The sequence below is a fragment of the Apaloderma vittatum genome, unplaced genomic scaffold (genome assembly GCF_000703405.1).
Source record: "Apaloderma vittatum isolate BGI_N311 unplaced genomic scaffold, ASM70340v1 scaffold7339, whole genome shotgun sequence".
Lineage (NCBI taxonomy): Eukaryota > Metazoa > Chordata > Aves > Trogoniformes > Trogonidae > Apaloderma > Apaloderma vittatum.
The window spans coordinates 91,618-114,165 of NW_009736931.1; the positions used below are offsets into that span (position 1 = coordinate 91,618).

Sequence of the window (22,548 nt, forward strand, 5' to 3'; positions counted from 1 at the left end):
GTTACAGATGACTCGTTAATATCTATGGTCGTTGAATAAATAGAGAGGAGGCAGGCCAAGTAGCAGGGAAATTCTGTACCTTGCTGTGGATGCATACAGGGAGAAAGCACAGACAGATAAAACTTCTTGATGAATACCAAGGTGACACAGGGAAGGTATACTTCAATGATTTCACATAGTAAATTAAGGGCCGTAATGAGCAACATAAAGTTATTGGTTGTGATGCATTGAAAGTTGTGGTTATGTGATGATAAAACAGAAACAAAGCAATTTGTTTTCTTCTTTCCAGTTTTGACCTGGTGGCTGTTGGAGGCATCTCTGTCACTCTAGTTTTTGACAGATCTCCTTTCATATCTCAGAAAAGAACACTTTGGTTGCCTTGGAATAGATTTATCATCGTAGACAAAGTCGTAATGCAAAGAACAGAGTCAGATGCACCGTCTTGTGACATCAGTAGTTTTATCAGCCCAAATCCCATTGTACTCCCTTCACCCTTGACAGCATTTGGAGGGTCCTGTCCTGAAAGAGGAACCGTTATTCCAGAGCTACAGGTAAAAAACATTCAAATTAACAATTTGTTCAGTTAGAGAAAAAGTTCTAGACAATTTTAGCTTTTAACAAATAGTGAACAATTGACTTGTGTGATGGTTTTCACTACCAGAATGCATATCTCTTCAGTACCATTTCACAAGGTGTTTTTTTCTTTTTTACCTTCTTTATTTTTTGTTAATATTAATTTCTTACCTCCAAGTAGAAGAAAGTGGGGAGTCCTAACATGATTTATTACTGAAATCATGATTTTTTTGTTTATAGTGATGCACAAATCCATTCCTAGGTTTACAGATAAACAGTACATCTTTCCCATGCCTCCATGGGACACATGACCCAAGATGCTTTGAAGACTTGTAGGGATGTTTCATCCGTTCACATCTTCTAATGCTTTACAATAGCGTCTCCAGCTCCATGTTAGTTTCCTGGGGTTTATTACTTTCTTTCCATGTTAGAGCAATTTTAACATGACCTTTAGGATTGTTTTTATTTAAATGTCTTTTTTCTTGACGTGCTCTTAAGTGCTTAGGAGTAACTTCTAATTAATCTTTTATTTAGCTGTTCTTTTAGTTGAGTCTTAAAAGAGCTTGTATGAGTCAAACACCCAACAAAATACACAGGTTTCATGTTAAGCCCCAGAATTTTCAATATGTTCTTTGAGCATTTAGAGTTCAAGCAATAAGGCCTCTTTTGGATTCTCTTTAAATTTCACTGAGCAAGTCTGGAAGCTATTTTGGAGGCTGCCTGTAGACATGAATGTTTCCCATAAATGTGTTGCTACTGATTAAGAGTCTTTATTCTATGAGTAAGAGACCTCTGATCTATGGCTAAACATAACCACTAAAACCATTATCATGTTTCAGCCTGCTGATGGCCGTAGTGTTGTTGCACAGAACATGTTAAGTGAAACTAGTGAACATAAATTAAGAATAACAGAGGCACGCTAGTAAGAAAAAATTGGGGCACATTGCTCCACAACAGATATTCCTAAAAGATGCAGTATACTCAGAGAGAAACTTCCCACAGTCCTTTTTTTTGTCATTGGTGTTTTTGAAGTTCTTAGAGTGTTAAGTTTCATTGTATGATACTGTGAAATGAACAAAAAGTAACCCAGAATAATAGAAGAAGATCTCTTAGCATCTATCAATGCATAAATATTTCCTCCTGGTTTTCTATCAGAAAATGAGAAGAGATGTCAGATATATGACAGAGGGTGCAGCTGGGATGTCAGCATGAAAGAAGAGGAACACTACAAATCGGGAACAATGAAGGGAGCAGGATTTCCCTGGCAACACTACATTTCATATGTCGAAACGACAAGTGCTGGCAGGCTGTACTGCAGCAATCCTATGACAGTGATAGTGTTGCAATGTGTAAATAAAATTATTTTGAAAGTGAAGTAATCCATTGTTAAACAAGAAAAATGTAAAAGCTGGGGAATAGAAATGAAACAGTTTGTACTTCTCCATGCTTGATGAATTTAACATTGTGACAGCTGGGTTTGTTGCTATGGTAATACACTAAAATCATTAACCTTATTAAACACAGTCTAGTCTTCAGTGGCTTCTGAGTGACTGAGATGGCATCCTCCAAGAAGCCACTCTCTTCTCTTGCCTGCTCTTCCTCACAGTGTGTCCCAGAAGAACTCCTTTCTCTCAGGAGATCACAAGTGCTAAATCCCTCTTTGTAGCTGCAAGGCCCACATCATTCAAAAGGTCAAGGCCAAGTTTCTCTTTATTCCTCTCACAGCCTCGCAGTCTTTGCAGTCCTCTCCGTTTCTGAGCGCTTATCTCCATTGCAGCCCAGAACCGGCGCTACCCCACAGTGGGCACATCCAAGCCGGCTTTAATCCAGGCGATGCTGACAGCAGTGCCCTGGGATTTGAGTTCTGTTGCACACCCTGGAGACTCGCCTGTTCACTGGATGACTGTGACACCCAGGCTATTCCATCGTCACTGCCCTGTCCCCAGTCAACTTGTTAGGTCCTGTACACTGCACCTTCCGTATGCTGTGCACCTTCTTGCTGGAGCTTGTCCTGCCCCCAAGGACACAGAAGATGGTTTAGCAGGAAGGTTTGCTTTCTTTCTTAGGTATCCCCAAGTCAGAGTTAATACCTCCAAAGCAGGATAGTATCTTCAAATCATAATGTAGTATATAAAGTGCATGTGTATTTAAAAAAAAAAAAGGTTTTCATTGTATTCTGGTTAAGAAGACTTGTTAAGTAAACCAAATGCTAAAGCCAAAGTAAAGCTGTAGAGAACATATGAATGAGTACTTCCACAGAGATACTATTTGCTCCTCCGTAGATAAGAATAAAACATTAGAGGAAGAGGCTCTTTATCAAAATAGACAAACCACCATCCTGTAAGCTGACCAAGCACTTTCCAGTGTTGGATATTTTCTAATATGCCTGACTACTGCACTGCTGAAATCAGCACAGAAACCATCAGTGTTTTAAGGGGTAATGTGTTCATACCATGAAATGTAAAATAAACACCTGCTATTATTATTATAATTTTGCCATTTTCTTGGTGATAGATAAAATGATGTGTTCTTTTCCAAGGTGGTCCAAGAGGAAATCCCAATCCCTTCAAGTTTCGTGAAGCTGAGTTATCTCAGCAGTCGAACCCCAGGGTATAAAACTTTGCTGCGTATTATTTTGACACACACAGCCGTCCCTTCTGGAATGACAAAAGTCCATCTGATAGTTGCTGTTGAAGGACGTCTGCTTCAGAAATGGTTTCCTGCTGCAGCCAATTTGGTATACACCTTTGCCTGGAATAAGACAGATATATATGGACAGAAGGTTTCTGGTCTGGCTGAGGCGATGGGTACGTAGAATCACCTTTATGTTAGCAGAAGCACTCACACACATCAAGCCAGGAAGATATGACTTACACATTTTGTTGCTGCACTTACATCCTTGTAAATCAAATGCCTCTTTAGCTAAAGTGACTTGTGTGATTTCCTGAGAACATTTATTTTCTTGTTCTTCCAATGTCATCTTTCTAATTTAATCAATTTGAAAATCCCCTTTTCCCTCTGAGAATGGTTACATACTAATGGCATTATATTCAGCTGTCTTCGGTTTTGAATGTTACTTTGAATATGACCTTTGATATGTCATTGTTTCTGTCATTTTTTGGCTGTGACATTTAAAATGTCATTTCCACTTAGAGTTTACAAAATTCTAATTTTTAGGCATCCTTTCTTACTACATTTCACATCCCCAACAGTTAAAACTAATTGATTTGTTGTTTAAAGATGTTTATATGAAAATCATCATGATTTATAGGCTCTCTTTACCAAGCAGCACAAGCAGTGATTCTGAGAATTGATACAGAAGTGCTGCTTCTGCAGATACATTTTTGTCATTAATTTCATGATCTGGTTGTTTCAAAGGCTTGCTATTTCTTAAATTTAATTTGGGGGTTATGTTGCTTAATGGACTAATCTTATAGATACTTTCCATGAGTATTTTTTACTTTACCAAAAAAGCTGGTATTGTGAATAAGCCCTACCCACTTCCTTAGCAGTTATGTTTTGCTTTTTAAGTCAGGGGAATTACAGCAAGCAGCATTGGGAGGATCAGGCTATAAAACAAGAATAGCAAGGGCTACATGGAGCCATCTACCCTTACGAGGAATATGCCTCATCCAACATATGAACAGACTGTTCTGAGGGACAGCCAGAAGCTCTCTTCAAGATCTGCTGTGCAGTCCGTGCAGGCAGCGTGTCTGCAAACTGGCCTGTGCAAAGCCAAAGGTGTCATCCGAGCTATGCAAGCCCTACAGCTCCCAGAGCATCGAGTGTGTGACTGTTTTGTCATCTGCTCCAGCCCAGTAGTCTGTGAGGCAGCTGCATGGAAAGTCAGTGGGAGAAAGGAGGATTAGTGTAGTTTCCTGGTCATTTCTACTTGGAAAATGATGCAGATGTAGCCACTGGTGTCCACAAAGGGTTATGAGACCAAAATATGGAGTATGGTTTAAGTCATGTGATGCGGTTGCCCAATGGAAAAGGACCTGGGGGTGTTGATGGACAGCCAGCTGAACGTGAGGCAGCAGTGTGCTCAGGTGGCCAAGGAGACCAACGGCATCCTGGCCTGGATCAGAAATAGTGAGGCCAGTTGGACCAGGACAGTGATCATCCGCCTGTACTTGGCAGTGGGGAGGCTGCACTTCCAATCCTGTGTTCAGTTCTGGGCCCCTCACAAGACACTGAGATGCTGGAGCCTGTCCAACACTGGTGAGAGGTCTGCAGAACAAATCTTTTGAGGAGTGCCTGAGAGATCTGGGGTTCTTTAGCCTGGAGAAAAGGAGGCTGAGGGGAGACCTTATCGCTCTCTACAGTTACCTGAAAGGAGGTTGTAGTGAGATGGGGGTCAGTCTCTTCTCCCAAGGAACAAGCAATAGGACAAGAGGTAATGGCCTCAAGTTGCACCAGGGAAGGGTTAGGTTGTGTATTAGGAATAACTTCTATACTGAAAGGGTAGTCAAGCATTGCAACTGGCTGCCCATGTAAGTGGTGGAGCCACCATTCCTGTGGTATTTAAAAGATATGTAGATGGGGTGCTCAGGGACATGGTCTAGTGGTTGACCTGACATTGCTAGGTTGATGATTGGACTCAATCTTAGAGGTCTTTTCCAATCCAAACAATTCTATGATTCTATGTATCAAAAACCAAGGAGCTTACTCTAAGGCTGTGGTCCCACAGTCTACTTCAACAGATAGAACTGCCAGCTGCTTCCAGAAGGGATGTTCCCATGTTCTCTCCTTAGCCCTGGGCCAACACTCACATTCATTTGATCATGAAATGAGCCAGATCAGGAACAAATTCAGCTGAAAACTGAAGCAACCAGAAAATAAGTGATACATTTTCAGCTTCATTAGTTTCCTGATTTTCTAGGAATACTAGTGCAGAACCATAGGTCTCCTCATTCCAGCCATAGCTCACACGTTACGTTGGCCTGAGGTGATCAAAACTTCACCCTTAGTGCGAGGTCTCCTGAGTTGCTGCACCATGTTACCATATCTGCGTCTGAGATACCACAGCTGCAGAACAGCAATTTTCTGAAGAGGTTGGTCAGGTATGGCACCTGGTGGGGAGCAAGAGCACCCTTTCTGCCTGTCTGTGGTGTGAAACCTCCTTGATTTCATCTGCCCTTGGAGGTAGGGCAAATCTCACCCTAGCCCATTGCAGATATAGATTCCTGCTAGTGTTTTGCAGTGAGAGAAATTATTAAATGGGTTGTTGGCTTCACTTACATATATTTGTGCAAATCCAGAAATGGAAAATAAATTCCACTGTGCCCTTTGGCACTCCCGCGGGGGGTGAAGCAGGACCAGATGGGTCATGGGTGTCACCTGGGACTTTCCCCAGCATGGCCACATGTCCCCTGTGCTCATAGTCTGTCCCTGCACATTATCACTAAGATATTGAGTATGTTGGATCCCTCTGTGTCTTTCAAGAGTCTTCTGATGATCATGAAGTCCAGTACATATCTGAGCTTGAAAACAATTTAAATCAAGTGTATAATATCTTATGAAATGATACTGTAGTTACAGCGTCCCAAATTAGAAGTAGATGAGCATAAGATGTTTAAATTTGAATAAAGCTTATGCAATAGTGCTGGATAACAACTTTTAAATTATTTAATTGGTGCTTAATTTTTTTTCTTTAAAGTCTAAGCTAATTATGCTTCTTTCAAAATAGAAGCAAAAATATTTATATTTTAACTAAGTGCACTGATAGCATGTTTTGTTAGATTCCAGTAAAGCTTTATTTAATTTGACACACTGCAGTACTCGGGGACCTTTATCTGCATCCATTATATGAATTTTTGTCAAAATAATTTCTTCTGCCGGTATATTACCGATATTTAATAATGCGTCCTGTTCAGTTTTTATTTTAATTAAATTAAATTGCAGCAGATATAACACAGGAATATAACCATCTACTTTTGGTTTTATAAATACTATAAACATCTTTATTTTGCTTCAGGTTTTTTGACAGCAATGATTATGTACCCAGTTACAGAGAAGACTTTCTGAGCATATTTCCACACACAAGTGGTTCTGTTTAAACTTGTTGGAGAAATGTTTGCTCGTGTTTTTCTAGTCTCCAAGTCCCCAGCAAGAGGTCAGGTTCTCTTCTCAGAGCAACAGCTGAGATGATAAAGTAACATTTTCTGAATAAAAAAAAAAATCAAGTGGATGTTGACACAAAACCGTGGTGATAAAGCCTATGTGTCTGTGTAATTTAATATAGGAAAAGGAAGGTTTTCACTAGAAACCTCAATTAATGCTCCTGTAAGACTCCATACATGCTCAATCTCCTACTTCCGCAAGCCTTTGCATCCCACACAGCAGCATGAAGTGGTGCGCAAGGACTAACCTTTCTGGGTGTGAATATAAACCAGCTCTCAAGCTGCCACAGGTCTATTTAATCATGTCTTTTATTTTTCTAGCTGTGTTTTGGCAACAGCTCTTAAACCACAATACACTGACACTGCTAAGAAATTAGTGCTCATTCTTCTAAATAGTTGTATGAAAAGAATAGATTTTTGATAGAAATCATTTCAGTAAATCTTTTAAAATCCTTTTTCACGCTACAAGGAACTGCACTTACTGGCTGTTAGTGTCCAAAACCTCAGCCACTACAGTTTCCCTTCATGCACTGAAATCTCAGTCACTTCAAAAAAGGGCTATAAATTAATTTGACCAGAAAGTAACACCTCGCAATGAGGGTAAGCTGAGATTATCATGTCACTTAGAAAATTGCAACATTTTGCAAAACCTGCCGATAACAGAATACTTATTTTGTAAGTGGCACTGCAGTCCCCTGGTGCACTTTACAATTGTTATGTTTTGCCTGGATTACTTTGCATACAGTTGATGGGAAGGTACTGATGGCACATCAGTACCTCCAGTTAGATGGTTCCGAAGACCTTGCTTTAAGATCACACAGATATCCCTTTTTGGAACACAGATTTCTCTAATAAATATGCATAAGTGTGCATAGAAACATGGTTGTAGACACATGAAATGAGTGTATGTCCACTTGTGTCTCACTGATGAGAAGGGATGAAAAGGCAACTAGGCACAATAACTACAGGACCAGGGAACAGTGAACTTTTAAGAAAGGGGGTGATAACCTCTAGAGGGTAGTTGGCAGCTCAGAAACATCAGCTCAAGGCACTTTACAGCGTTAGCTACAGTCCTGGTAAATGCGCCACTGTGGGTCCATTGGCACAGATTCTCAGATGGAATAAATTGCTGTAACTTCCTTGCCCCAGATATCAGCGTGGTACCTTACAGCAGCTGATGAACCATTCTGTTGGTTTATCGTTCTCCCAGCAAGGCTGAGTGCCTTTGTATTACAGGTCTTTACTCTTTGCAAATATAGGTGTCTGGCCCGAGATTGAATGTGTTAAGTGCATGGATGGAGTGAAGATGCTAATGTGTAGGTGGCAAGCATGAGGTTGCTTCATAGGAAAAATGTGCCCTTTATCTTCTCTGCATTGACACCTAGAAAGTAGCGTGGTCAGTTACTGAACCTTGATGGCTCCTCCCAGTGCAGGATGGGGCTGTTGTGGAAGAAGCTCCATGCCCACAGCTGGACACACAGCCCAGGGAGTTACCTGTTGCTGATGTTAGTCCTAAAAGCTCCTTTAACAGAAAAACTGGGCAAAGTGGCTGCTGGGCTGAAACCTATAATGTTTGAAACAGACAATATTTTTACAGCACTTAAGACGATGTGATTTTTACAATTCAGAGTTTCTGCAAAAACAGATTCTTTCTGCTAAAATGATGAAGCAGCTCTAAGTGAAGTTGCTGTAAGGAACAGCTTTCAATTTGCCGTAGAACATTTATCTTACAAAAACAAGTGCTCACTGTTATGGATGGTCAAAATAGTTTGATTGCATCCAGTAATGGAATTTAGAAGATATTAACACTATTTATGAATCAAGTAGAATGTACCTAAAAGCTGCTACATAGAAAAAGTCATAAGAAAACATGGAAAATGATAGAAAACTGTGGGCTTTAATTATTTTTTTTAATTTGTATCCTAAAATAATTTAAAGACATTTTTATTTTGACTGAATTATCTCAATATTTCCTAGATCATAATTTGAGATTTGGTGTTGAAATAACACTTTTCCTTTATGAGTGAGTTGCACTGAAATCTGAAAAGGTTAGCTAGAATATTAAATGGGGAAACAAAAAAAGAAGGGTTAGTACATTAGAGATACCAAAATGGTATTTTTAAGAGTGCTTTTTGTTTAACTGAAGCACTGAAGGGAAGATTTTTTGGTCAGTTTGAGCTCCCCAAAGACCCATCAACGTTAAGGAAAGTCAAGATTTTCAGCAAGTCTTTTTGACCAATTGATATGCAAGGCCTGTTAAGATAAATTTTTAATTCTAGAAATTTACAGCTTGCCATTCTATTTCTGCCTAACTAGTTTTTCACAGTTAGCAAACAAATAAAAACCAGTTTATCATGGATTTTTTTTTTCTCTTTAAGCTGTTATTCAGGTAATTAGCAGAAATGTAATAAATAATCAAGTTAAGAGTCACTGGAGGAAATTCATAGTCTTGAGAAATCCATAACTGATAAAATATACAATTTTCTCCTTTGACACAGTAGTAACTATAGCTGTAATAACATACTAATCTCTTAAAACACTTTTTTAAAAAAATACCATTCAACAACAGCAGTCAGACAGAGGAAAATTAGTGGCATCATTTCTTGACAGATGATTATCAAAACCTGGAATGACTGATAGCTTTTTAATTATTTGCAGTGTCAGTGGGATATGAATATGAAACATGTCCTGATTTTATTCTGTGGGAGAAGAGAACTGTAATCCTTCAAGGTTTTGAAATGGATGCTTCAAATCTGGGAGGCTGGTCTATAAACAAACACCATGTATTAAATCCACAAAGTGGTAAGTCCCTCCTTTATTAACTATCCATGCAGAAGAAGAATACAAATTTTAAAGGAATTAATTGCTCAGATGTTAAGTGTTACACTTCCTGATGTGTAATCCTCTTTGAATGTGCACCCTCATCTATTGAGAACTGAACTGTAAATGCCATCAGAAAGGATATTTTTAATGTTCTGGCTCCCAGGTATTAAACATTAATATCACTAACTCTTGTGATCGCTGATGCTTTGTGGTCACTTGGATGGGAAAAGGGCATACTAATTTAGGTTTGTTCTCACACTGTTGGTGTAGAAATACCACATTTTAGGTCAGTTTATAGTGTATTATATTCTTAGAGAAGTATCTACACCCCTAATTCATCCTGTGACTAACACCAGGTAGTAGTATCACAGCACTAGAGAGACAAACTGTGCAGGAAAGCAGAGCAGCTGAGGGAGAGGTAGAGCTGTCGAAACCACACTGCCAGTTCGGTACGGAGAAGCTTTTGTGGCTGCCCACTCTGTGGAGAAGCACAGTAAGTCACTCTTCAAGACAAGCAATCCAGCACCATTCAAAAAGCATTAGAAAAAAAAAAATTAAAGGCTTTTGTTGTCGTAACATTAACCCTGCACAGGGATTCTTCAAGCACAAAGACTTGAGTCTGTTTTCTCATTGCTTCTATTTTATTCCTGAGCTTTTTTTCTTTTGCTCTCTTAACATTTATAGCCAGGAAATAGTGGGATTAAATTATTAAAACAATACTTGTATATAAATTATAGTAACTAGAAAAATACGGATTTGCCAATAAACAGATATCTCACTGTACAAGGGAAGGGAAACTTGGGGTCAGATTTCAGCACTTATAAATCAGCAGAGTATTGGATTCAGTAAAGTTCTCTGAATTTCCTCCAACTGAGAGTGTCCACTAAAATCTGTTTCCATCTGCAAACTTCTGTTAATGAGTATTCATGCACAGATGTATGGCTGTCAGTTTTTTACAAGTTCTGTTGTTAAATGCGCAGCTACAGTATAAATATTCCAAATAAAAAAGGTCAGATTTAGTTTGTAAATTATCTGGATTTCTGTTTCGATTTAAAATAGTTTGACATTTTAAACAGCGGTTCTTTCATACCCTGTCTTATTGGTTTGTATAGATTGTCTCTTTTAAATGCCAGCTATTGACATTTAACACAAAGAGAAATCTGACCTCAGTCAGCTCAGCCCCCAACTGCGAGCCCCATAGTCTACTCCTTAGTGCCAATTTACCACTTGCATGGTTTAATTTGGAGACTAAATTGCTGGCAGTAACTGCAGTTTATACGACTATCTGCTAACTGCGGTGGCGACTACAATAATTCACCCCATAGGCGCTAACATGTTCTGAGATTTTGTAAAGTATACGATTATAATCCAAGTGGGGCTAAATCATTGCTTTCCTGAGCACGGGGTATACAGTGACAAATCGCTTCCTGGCCCTGTCTCAGCTGAGGGGCTGAGAACACCAGAGAGCACTGGCCTGTCAGCCACGTGCCATCATCCCGGCTGTGCCTGCTGCCCTGGGCCAAAAACAGGGAAGGGGAATGTGCAGCTTCTTATACCTGCTCCTCTTCCTGAGGGCTGTGAAGCACTGGAGCAGACTGCCCAGGGAAGTGGTTGAGACACCATCCCTGGAGATGTTTAAAAGGCATGTAGGTGTGGTGCTTAGGGACATGGTCTAGTGGGGGACTTGGCATTACTAGGTTAACTGTTGGACTCAACTTTAAAGGTCTTTTCCTATCTAAACGATTCTATGATTTTGTGTTCCCACAGTGCTGGGCATGATTGTGGCTGAAGTCAGGGGAAAATATTAAAAAACCTTTATCCTTTACTGAGACGTTGTCTGGGGAGGGGAGGGCATAAGCACAGCTGACTTGAAATCAGTGGTCTCTTTTGTTCACGGATTGCATGTGAGAGCATCTCCAGTGAGGACCACAAAGCCCAGCGGGAGCTCAGTGATGTCTCAGATGTTCCTCATGACTGTAATAGGCTTTGAGCGTGCACACCTAGCTTGGATATAGGAACTGGAAAAGCAGTTAGGAGCAGAAAAACAACTGCTATAGCATAGCTAGTGCACACCTAGCAGAGCAGCCTGTAGTCTCTTATTAAAACGACAAAAGCAAATAATGAGCTATGCTAAATGAGAATAACGAGCGTGCTTCAAGTCTTATCTTAAAAAAGTGAACTGTTCTTCCTTTTCAGATATATAAAATGTACTTTAAATAAGGCCAAGGGTATGATTCCAACTTAGAATTATACATTTCAGACTTATCTCTGTGCCACTGTGAGTGAAATGAAAAGCATGAGTAGCATTCTTGAGTATGAGTATACTAAGATTTTTCACTTTAATTAAAGCATTTCCTCTGTATGTATGAAGAGCTGCTCTTTTTAGAGGCAGGAAACGTGCATCTGTTTTTGAAACAGTTATTGGATTAACTACAAAAATAGCATTGGAATGTAGCATAAATGTCTTTCTAAAAATTGTCTACTGCAAATTACAATGTTGTTTTCAAACTAAAACTGGAAGCACTTTGCTCGGTTAGTTGGCTAAAAGCATATATCTAACTTCAGCCCCTAAGCCTTGGCTTCCACCTGGTCTGCTGCTGTATACAACATTTCTATGCAGGTGTCTATGCATACATCCCTCTCCATAAAGACTTCTCATTTTAGAGATGTCACAAAATAAACTAGATACAACAGTAAAAAATAAATAGATGCAGTTTTACAGAACTGCACTTCATAGCATATCTATGATGTGGAGGTACAAGTACTGACATGCAGAAACCACAGCAAGTCAAAACTGTGTTCTCTTGCCACATGTAGGTATCTTTTTAAAAAGAAAGAAGAAAATGATGTCTGATTCCAGCAGTGTAGATGTGAAATAATATATACTGTTCTAACGTGTCTTCACTGGGAGCTCCAACTTGCTACCTGTATATGGTTTTGCATCAGTATGGCCATTAGATTAACAAAGGATCGCATCCTGCTCTCAGCTATACTAAACTCTTTCCATTCCTCCTCTTCTATTTCTATTCCTCTTCTATTTCTGTTCCTTCTTTCTATTCCTTCTCTAGTTTAGAGGTTTGATCTCTTCTAATTTGTGACATGATTAGAGTGTAATGTGTTCTAACACAAAGGTTTTGCTCACTTCAAAAGATCTTCTGATAATGAAGAACATGTACCATAAGTACTAGTTCATGTATAGAGTCTTTTTAAAGATACCTCATCTCATGAATACAAATGAGTGTGCTACTAACTGATTTTTCAGAGTATTCTTTGAATTAGATTTCTGTTCTGATGGGCAAGTGTATTGATTCCATTTTTATTTGTCTGGGAGGCGTAATTTTACAGGGACTTTATGCTTTAAGGTAATTCCAGCCCCAGTGCGACACAGCAACAACTAAAATTAAAGCAGCAGCTCAAAAGCCTGAAATTAAGCACATGCTTACATTTATTGACAGCAAAATATATTCTCCAGAGCCCTAATTGTTTACTGGCATTTGTACGAGGCAGTTGAAAGATTATTTTTACATTGTTAATTTCAGACAAAGGGCAGCATCTTCATTTAGTAGTATTTTTATCCAGTATGTAAAAGAGGATATGGCCATTAATTTTACTGGCATATTTCCAAGAGGCTTTTTTTAAGCCAACGTTCTAACAAATATGTGTATTCTCTCCTTTATTGTTCAGAAATATTTCTTTAAACATAATTCCCCTCAGAATAGCTACAGCAACACCTAGTAATTTCCAAGGAGAAATTTAGCTTCAGACTTACCTGAAAGCCACAAAAAAAATAGTTTTGCAAAAGTTGATAGAGACAATATACAAATTCATTTGCCATACTGGGAAAACTTGGACTTGTCTCAGCATGTGCTTTGCTGCACTTGACACTATTTTTATATACCATGAAGGACTTGCATTTAAATTTGAATATTGATTTTGTGCTGCCACTCAGTGCTCTTTTGTGAAAAATGCATAGTAGTCCTGCTATTAATCTCCTTTAATTAAATATTCAAACTGCCTAAGAAATTCCTCTGCTACCTAATAAAAATTTATGAATAAAATGAATATTAAAGTAGTAATCCCCAAGAAATCAGATAGCACTGCAATTAACAGTCAATTTGTTAGAGCATTAACCAACCATGAGTTCTCCTCATGATGTTGGCTTTTAAAATAGCCACTAACCACTAATCGACAAAACGGTGGTGGCGGAGCTTGAGACTGAAAAACGTTGAAAGAGACTAGTGGAACTCTGTGACAGTCTTTAGAAAGTGGTTTGGTCGTCTGGTTTTCTAGAGGCTAGCCTAATCCAAAACTGCACAATAGTTTAAAGGCTCTGTGTTTGCTTTTTTTTAGGAATTGTACACAAAGGAAATGGTGAAAACATGTTCATTTCCCAGCAGCCACCAGTCATCTCAACTGTAATGGGCAACGGGCACCAGAGAAGTGTCTCTTGCTCAAACTGCAATGGTCTCGCGCTCAACAGCAAACTCTTTGCTCCCGTTGCTCTTGCTTCTGGGCCCGATGGTAGCGTGTATATCGGCGACTTCAATTTTGTCAGGCGGATCTTTCCCTCTGGAAACTCAATTGGCATATTAGAATTAAGGTAAAAAAATAATTGGCTTTCTCTGACCAGTGTTCATTATCTTGGCTGTGATGTGTCTAGGAAAACTATGGTGAGCCTTTTTTCTCTTGCGACTTAAACCAGCAGCCACATTTAGTTGCCTTGTGAACGTATGTCTCATCAATTGCCCAACAAAGTCATCACAAAAGGTAGGCTTACTTTAAAGTCATCATTAAAAAGGGCATCCTAAGCGGTCTTTAGAACAAGTTTTACATATTGAATGTCTACAAAGTGCAGAATTCATAGAGCTAATTTTTCTTCCTGCAAGATATTTCATACATTTTCTCAAAAAGTTAAAAAAATCCATGAAGTATATTTTCAAAGAAAACCCCATCGTTCTGTAGCAAATATGCAGAGTACCATGTCAAGTCACAGTGTTGTGGCTATAGATAGACTAACTGTGTTTAAAATTAATACAGTTAAATTGTTCCTCATCTGTAGCTGAGGATGTAACCAAATTTAAGCAGACAAGAGCAAGCCTGGTACTGCAGTCTAATATGTCTCAGGCTGGGCTAACATTAATGACTGCCCTGTAATTATGACTCCAGCTTCTCATTCCCTTTCAGGGCCGAAGGGGAAGACAGGAAAATTTTCAGGCACTGAAACACTATATTTCGCTTACATAACACCAATGAATCTCCAGCTAGCTAACATTGCTGCTGATGATGTTGTGTGCTGATCGTTCAGAGTTAACTTGACAGTGGGCAGGTGTTGGAAAGGAAGCAGTTTGAGAGAAAGAAATAATACTGAGTAACAGGATAAGCAATGGTTGGTTATTGGGATATAGCTCTGTGAGCAGTCAGGCAAATAATATAGTTTTGTTGAGAACTAACATTTCTTGTATTTTTCTTTTGCTTTTTTAAAACTGAACTGATCTGTCTTGCCAGGAATAGAGACACAAGGCACAGGTAAGTAAAACACAGCAACAGTAGCATGTAAACCATGTCCAAGGAAACAGTCTTACAAAAGTCTGGATGCACAGAAACACTCTGAATTTAATAAATACAAGTGTTAATCAAATTCAGCTTTGTTTACAATAAAGTAGGTGTAATTTCTTATCTTTGAAGGAATGAAGTCTCCATCTAAAAATCAGGTTGTTAATCACCAGTCAGAAATTGAAATGTTTAAACCTGAAAGCTGTGAATGTATTTCCCAGCTGTCCTACTCACTGAATGATCATAGAGCCAGCCAAGAAAACAGGACTTATAGCAACAAATGATAAAGCTTCAGAATCACACAAGAGGACTGAACTTTAGTGGTTCTACCACATTGCAGGCTTTAAAATCTGCCATAGTTACTGAAGATGCTGTGTAACAGTTCAGTCCTTGCTTTTCCAGCTAAAGCAAAAGCAAGTGGTTTTGCCCCTTTCTAGATATCATTTTGGCATCACAGTGCAGGGATTTCTTTAAATGAGTGAAGGTTGCACGTTAGGCTTCTGTGACAGACGGTGAGGGAGTTGGTTATAACAATCCAGCTGCAGAAATGATGTTGCATGCTTGAAAGAGAGAGCTAGGCAGCCTGTAGCCTTAGAAACAAACTTGTTAGCATTGCAGTACTTAAATGAGAGAAACTAGTACAACCTGAGCTGATAACTTCATGGCATATTAGGAAGTGAAGTGTAGGCTGAAGATGTGTTTGTAGGATGAGAGTATCGGTTGGAATGACTCACTTTAGCCACAAGAATGCCACAGAATGCAATAGAATGTTTGCTAGCCTACTTATGGGTGATTTCACATCTTGTATTTTACAACGAAAATTTGAAAATAAAGAATAATTTCTCATTGGTAAGTGCAAGGTTCTATTTTTTTAACTGAAAAGTTTTTTCCATTTGCTTTTAACTGACCAATATCTTTGTAAACTAAAGAAAAATAAGGAAATTGAACTTATTTACTCTGTAGTGCATTCAGAACGTAAATCGGGTTTAAAGTGCAAGGTTTTCTTTTGTAAAGTAGAATTTTTTTTAATACCTGCTCACTGGTACTAGTTTCATGAGATAAGCTTAAATCTTAACTTGTAGCAATACTCGAGTACTCTAATCTTATTAATTCCAATAATAATTGCCTCCATCCAAGTGAAATCTGCGGAAAACTGGACGACATCGCTTGAAGTTAATATGGTTTATGAAGTTATGGAGGAGTACTCAGCAGTGCCCTTCTCTTGAGGCTGTAAAGGCCATAGTCATGGTGGAAATTTCTAGGATGCTCAAAGAAACATGTGGAAGCAACAACTAAAAAGTGTCAGAGGCACATGACAATCCAAGCAGGAATCCAATTCTGCAGATCAACTTTCAGTCTCTAAACTAGGAGGAAGAAAAGGGTTCTTTTCACTGGGACAAAGAAAATCCTGAACAAAAAGGGATAGACATTGGACGCCAATAAACAGAGAAGGCTACTGATCTTATTTTTCACCACTTAAAAACAACTTATCCGATTTGTTTTTCTTGTCTTCAGGGTTTTAATAAGAAATAAGAAAAGCTGTTTAATAATTGGTAAAAATGGAAAGTAAGCTTTGAGGTTACAGGGGAAGATTTTAGTGCAAGATAGTAATAACCCATTCTGGAAAGATTCATCACAAATCCGAGTCCAGTTTTTAAAAAATGTTTAAAAACTATTAATGGACTAATTTAAGTAAACTCAGATTTAGATTTGATTGCAAACTTCTGCAAAGTTAACAAGTATTTTATTTTGTTCCATCTTTTACTAATACTTTTTAAATTTGAATATTTTAGTGTGCAAGGCTTTAAGCATCAACATCAAGAATTTTTCTAACAGCTGGTCTATTAAATGTAATGACAAGGATGACAGAAAATGTGTCTACAAGGAGAGTATATAATGATCTCTGGTTCTCTGCAGTTGCCGCATGATGAACAATATGTTTATTTAACATTTAGAATTCTTCTTGCATCCTTTTCCACAGAAGTATTCTATTAAAGTCATTTTTTTGGCTGGCTAGTATCTTCTGAGCTCACTCCAGAGAGCACAACTGATTTTTAAAGCTTGCAACAAACAAAATTTTATAAACCTGGTGACAATTTGGCACTAATGGCTTTTAGCTCATCCTATTACTCAACTTCCACCATACAACTCTCATTCTCTACATTTCCGTGGACTGGGTTCTCCTTCGGAAAATCTCGTTCCTTATATTTCCCACTTCTTTCTTTTAGAGCCATTTGTGATTAAGGTCAGCTTTAAGCTGGTCTAGCTTGTGGCCCAATCGTCAGAGATGCTAAGTAATTGCTGTCATTTTTTGGATAGAGAATGAGAACTGAGAGAAATAGGCTAAAGCTCTATCACATTTATCATGGTACAGCACTAGCCTTGTCACGTATAAATGGAAATAAGATTTCAGCTGAGCATCTGTTAGAAGTTTCTTAGCAATATATAGACTGCTCAGTAGACTGCTAAAATAAAAGATATTGGTAAGTAATTTTTACATCATTTTGCAACATTGCTCAGTAAGATAGAACTGTCTAATAGATGAATAATAAAGCTTACTGTCTACCTCAGCCAAACAAAAAAATTCATATCTGAAGAGGCTCCATCAACATGAAAGTGAGTCAGTCAAATAAGTCGATATCATCTCAGACATCACACATATCTATCCTGGAGCCTCTGCCAGTTCTCCAGTTCTGTTTTATCTAGATACTTTCTTTCCTAGTTTGTTGTGGCCGGAAAGCCCAGCCTGGTTGATTGTGCCAATGATAATAAAATCTTTCTTTAACACTAAAAATAAGAATTTGACAATCTTTTTAATCTGCAGAGCAGATGGGAAATTCCCATCTAGAGTCACAGGGATATGGGGAGGTCCATGTCTGGCCCAAGTGCCTGTCAGAAACCTCCTTCTGCTCTCGGAGAAACAGGGCAGTGACAAAAATACTGTCTAAGCACCTAAATGCTCTGCCAGGCATCGAGGATTTAAGGGATTTACATCTATCTGGATTTTTATTTTACAGTCAGGATCATACTGCAGTCTCATCAGGCTCAGGATGCTGGTGGGGTGTGGCATACGCTTAGGCAATTTCCTCAAGATGGAAATTAACTTTGCACTGAAAAAAAAACCAAAAAGTCATACTGGTTAATAAGATGCAGCCCAGTTCTCCAGGTAGAATTTACGATCCTCACCATTTAATTAGCATATGTAAATATTTTTAAATAACATTTTATAATCTCAATAAGGTACTTTAGTGCATGAATTATGGCACATTATTTCATGCCTAGTTGCACTGACAGTACTTGGCCTTCTGCCTTGCTCCTGACAATAGAGTCGGCATGAATTAAGGCACCATACTTCACACCTTCATATTTCCTAAGGTTTAGATGCAGATAAAAATAACTTGAAGCGGGTATTTGTGCCCGTGCAGAACAGCCTGTGATTCACTTTGCTGCAAGTTGTAGATTTATTTTCAGTGCCAGGTGTACTAGTACTTATCAGGTATAAAAAAATGACCGTGCTTTTGATAGTAATAATTATAAGTAAGCTGGAATCACTCCAGTTAACTTCATACTGCATGGTTTAATACTGATGGACAGGCTAACCTCACAGCTGCCACTCTTCACATAAGTTCTGCAGCTGATACTGGTTCTTTCCTTCTCAGCAGTGGTGTTTGCATGAGCTACATTAAAGCTGGTCTCACTTACGTCTCTGTCATCTCCAAATCATTGAAAAGATGTCTTCGCATAGGTAGAATACAGTTGTTATGCTGCTACAAACAGATTAAATAGAAAAACAATTTAACTTTGTTGCTTTTCTTTTCTGTTTTAGTACAAGCCCTGCACATAAATATTACTTGGCTGTTGATCCCGTGTCAGAATCCCTTTACTTGTCAGATACCAACACCAGAAAAGTCTACAAAGCAAAATCTCTCGTTGAAACAAAGGATCTAGCCAAAAACGCGGACGTGGTAGCAGGAACAGGGGATCAGTGCCTTCCATTTGACCAGAGTCACTGTGGAGACGGCGGGAAGGCAGCTGAGGCCTCTCTCAACAGTCCAAGAGGTACTTGGCGTTGGCTATCCGTCATTTCCTTGCGTTATGCAGAAACTCAGATGCAGTAATGGGTCTGAGGTGATGATTTAACAAACTATAAGCAAGTCAAATCATTTCATAAAGTTCACTTATGTTTTTAATACAACCAGTCCTTTATGAGGGAGTAGCATGAGCAGTAGGCTTCAGCTAGCATCCTCTGAAAAACTCACCTTGTGTGGCAACTCTCCTCTTTTTTAGTACCTTTGAATTGCAAGGTGGCAGCATTTAATTATATTTAACTATTAAGCAAATAACATGGTTGAAAAGTAGATTTTTTTAGGTTTTATGCATTCAGGTGATGTTAGTGAAGCTTACTCTTACACATTAAGGCAGAGCTGTTCAAATCAGACAGCCAGCAAAATCAAGATTATTTGGAGCTCTAGTTTGTCCTTCCTTATTAAATGTAATTTGTAAAATACAAGCATCTCACCTATGAGTGCAAATATAGCATTCACCTAGCATGTGAAATAAGCATTTTGCTGCAGCCTTTCTCTCCCAGTCCATTCCATACTGACACAGGCAAAATGCGCGTGAAGCCTTGAATCCCCTCCAGTGCCACGGTTAATCCCCTTGTAGCGTGTGCTAGAACTGTGATAAAGTCTCAGGATTTGGTGCTCTAAAGCAGCTGATCACTTTCAACTCCCAGTGAAATTCCTGGCACGAAAGGCACTCAGCAGCTCCTGTGGCAGAGCCCTGAGTGGGTTTTTAGCATGCTGCCCCTGGAGCACACACACCGCTCCCCCCTAAGGACTGGCTCTGGGAAGGGTTTTGATTGTTTTCTGTGAGCTAATAAAGGAAAGCTGTATATCAGTAGGAAATTAGAGTGTATATTCAGGCAGAAACGTCCCCAAGACAAGCAAATAATCCTGTTTTAAGGCTTAGCAAGAGACACATTGTAATTATGGAGTGACTTTAACATGCCTTTAATGAGAGAAGGTAAGTGTGAGATAAGTACAAATAAATGTTAATCTTCAGGCAACTAATTAATGTAATGAATCAATTCTAAAAATAGCAGATCCTTTAACGGGTAAGTGATCAATGTTTTATTGCTGATTACAATTGATTATATCTAATTACAGTACAATTAGTTGTTCCATCTTATTTTCTTGTTAGGCAACTATGTTGGTGAAAATTTGTAATATGCTATTTACTTTAAAAATACCCATGTGTAGCTGGCTTCCTCAACAGAAGGTTCTAGTCATAAAGAAATTAAGTGGAGTGAAAATACAATCTATGAGTTCTGGCCCAGCTAGCAAATATTAAAAAAAAATTGTTATCACACAGTTGTTTATATATTGGCAAATTTAGGCAATGGCTCCCAGCTGCTTTTGATTTCTGCATCTACTTTGAATTACATCACTTGGGATTTGAATCTCAAGGAACTATGGACTGCCACATGCCCTTTTTGTACAGGCCCTAGCAAAATGTGGGATCAGGCTGCAGTCGTCAGCACAGTATGAAGAATTAGCTGTGTATTATCATAATGGCCTTAGAAATACAGGTCCTTGTTCTCACCTAAACTGCAAGCGGTTGATTAACCTTGGAAAGTAGTAGGAAGTACTTGCCCTGTAGCTGTAAATCTATTATTTATTAAGAAACCTACAAATCTCACATGCTTAAATACAGTTTTAGAAATTCTTTTGGATCACTTATTTTGCTTGTTCTTGGAATAATTGTCAGGTCAGAAAATGTCACATTTCTACTGAAATAATATTCAAACAGAATACACAAAAATATTTTTTCTAGGAGGCAGGAGGCACTGACAAAAATCATGGTGAGTCCACCAGTGTTATGTAGTATTTGACCACAAGAATAAATTAATTGCTTCTAATTTCTTATCTCTTGAGATTTTTACAGTGCAAAAACAAGTACCTGATAATGCAGAGGACAGTAATTGCAAATATATTATTAAATATAATCACTTATATTACTCAATGAGCAGACAAGATTAGCATTTATTTTTATAAACTGATATATAAAAATTTTAACTTTTTTTTTGCATCTTCCTTCTCATTCTCATTCTGACTGCTTCTTTTTTTCCTGTTCTAAATGAAAACTAAATTTATCACTTGTAAAAGAGCAATAACTGCGGAAGAACTCTGTTGAGTGGCCATTCGACCTTGGTTAGTTACAAGTCAAAAGTTCTATTCTCATTTTTGCTACTGACTCTGAATAAGGGTTTATGACTCTATATGACTCAGTTTATCCATTTGCAAAAACGACAAGAAATATCTACTGTGGAACGCTTGTGAAAATCCTGTTTAGTAACATCCTCAGAAGTATGTTAATACATGCAAATTCAAATACTATTTCTTATTTACTTCTCTGAATGTAAGTTGCTTCAAATGCTGTTTCACCTTTTCTGAACTCATAACGATTTTTCTACTTCAGTGGACTTCCAGGCAGGTTTTCAGAGAGCCTTAGATTATTATTTCTTTTGGTCTTTCATCAACTTTTATTTCTCATTATCATTATTTGGCAAGACTGCCTTTGCCTAAGTGACCAGGAAATTAATGCCAGGCAGGAAAACATCATGAAGTCTCACTAATCAATTATGATTTTCTCTGCTTTCTACAACTTTTATTTTGCAGGTGACAAACATATGCAGCTTTGTGCAGTCTGTTCCCACATCTCTGTGAAGGGCTAGAGATGGGGCTTAGTGAACATTAATCTTGCATTATTGTATGTTGAGCTGACTTTGAAAGATGCTTTTAAGCATGCATGGGTGATGTAGTTGAAATTTGATCTTCAATATATTATTTTTACTGCAACTTTCTTTAATTCTGTAGAGATCTCAGACTAATGAGTCATGTAATAAATGACCAAGTACTTAAGCAGAATGTGAAATGATACAAGGTGGGGTCATAAAATAAGATCTGTGACAAACTGAACACATTTATTACACAAGGAGATATTGAAAATGAAGAAGTAACTACACAAGATATTAATCATTGACTGCATTCCAATCACTTGAACTTTACAAAGTAACAGATTTTAATTTTGGGGTGGGGAAATTTGTTTGCTATGTTTGTGGATTTTTTGATAAAAACTATTTATGGCACACCTAGTCACCAACACTATCTTTTAAACAGTCTGGATTAGTATTTATAATAAGGCATTAAGGGATAGCGTCCTGATTTTAACTAGATTAGTTGTTGAGTATTGGAGCAGTAAGAAGCACTAAAATTAACAGAAATACCTGGGAGTTTCTCTACTTAGCAAAGGCAGTGCCTGGATCAAAGGCGCTAAACAGTTACTTACCCTGTCCTTCTGAAATCAGTGGGCTTTAGACATGTAAATAGATTTGACTTTCCAGGCTTAATTGACAGAGGCAGTGAGAGGCTGAGACAATCAAGTTACCACATTTTTGCTGAGCTACAGTGACTGC

At 38.3% G+C, this 22,548-nt stretch overlaps 1 protein-coding gene across 1 annotated transcript in view; it reads left to right on the forward strand.

The window, feature by feature from the left end:
- The window catches only part of TENM1 (teneurin transmembrane protein 1), a 161,562-nt gene that overhangs the window by 88,305 nt on the left and 50,709 nt on the right, over positions 1-22,548 (forward strand). The window contains exons 13-18 of the mRNA XM_009877141.1: positions 290-551; positions 3,113-3,380; positions 9,354-9,497; positions 13,869-14,118; positions 15,024-15,044; positions 18,898-19,130. Coding sequence (XP_009875443.1) covers positions 290-551; positions 3,113-3,380; positions 9,354-9,497; positions 13,869-14,118; positions 15,024-15,044; positions 18,898-19,130 — 1,178 coding nt within the window. The remainder of the gene's footprint in view (positions 1-289; positions 552-3,112; positions 3,381-9,353; positions 9,498-13,868; positions 14,119-15,023; positions 15,045-18,897; positions 19,131-22,548) is intronic.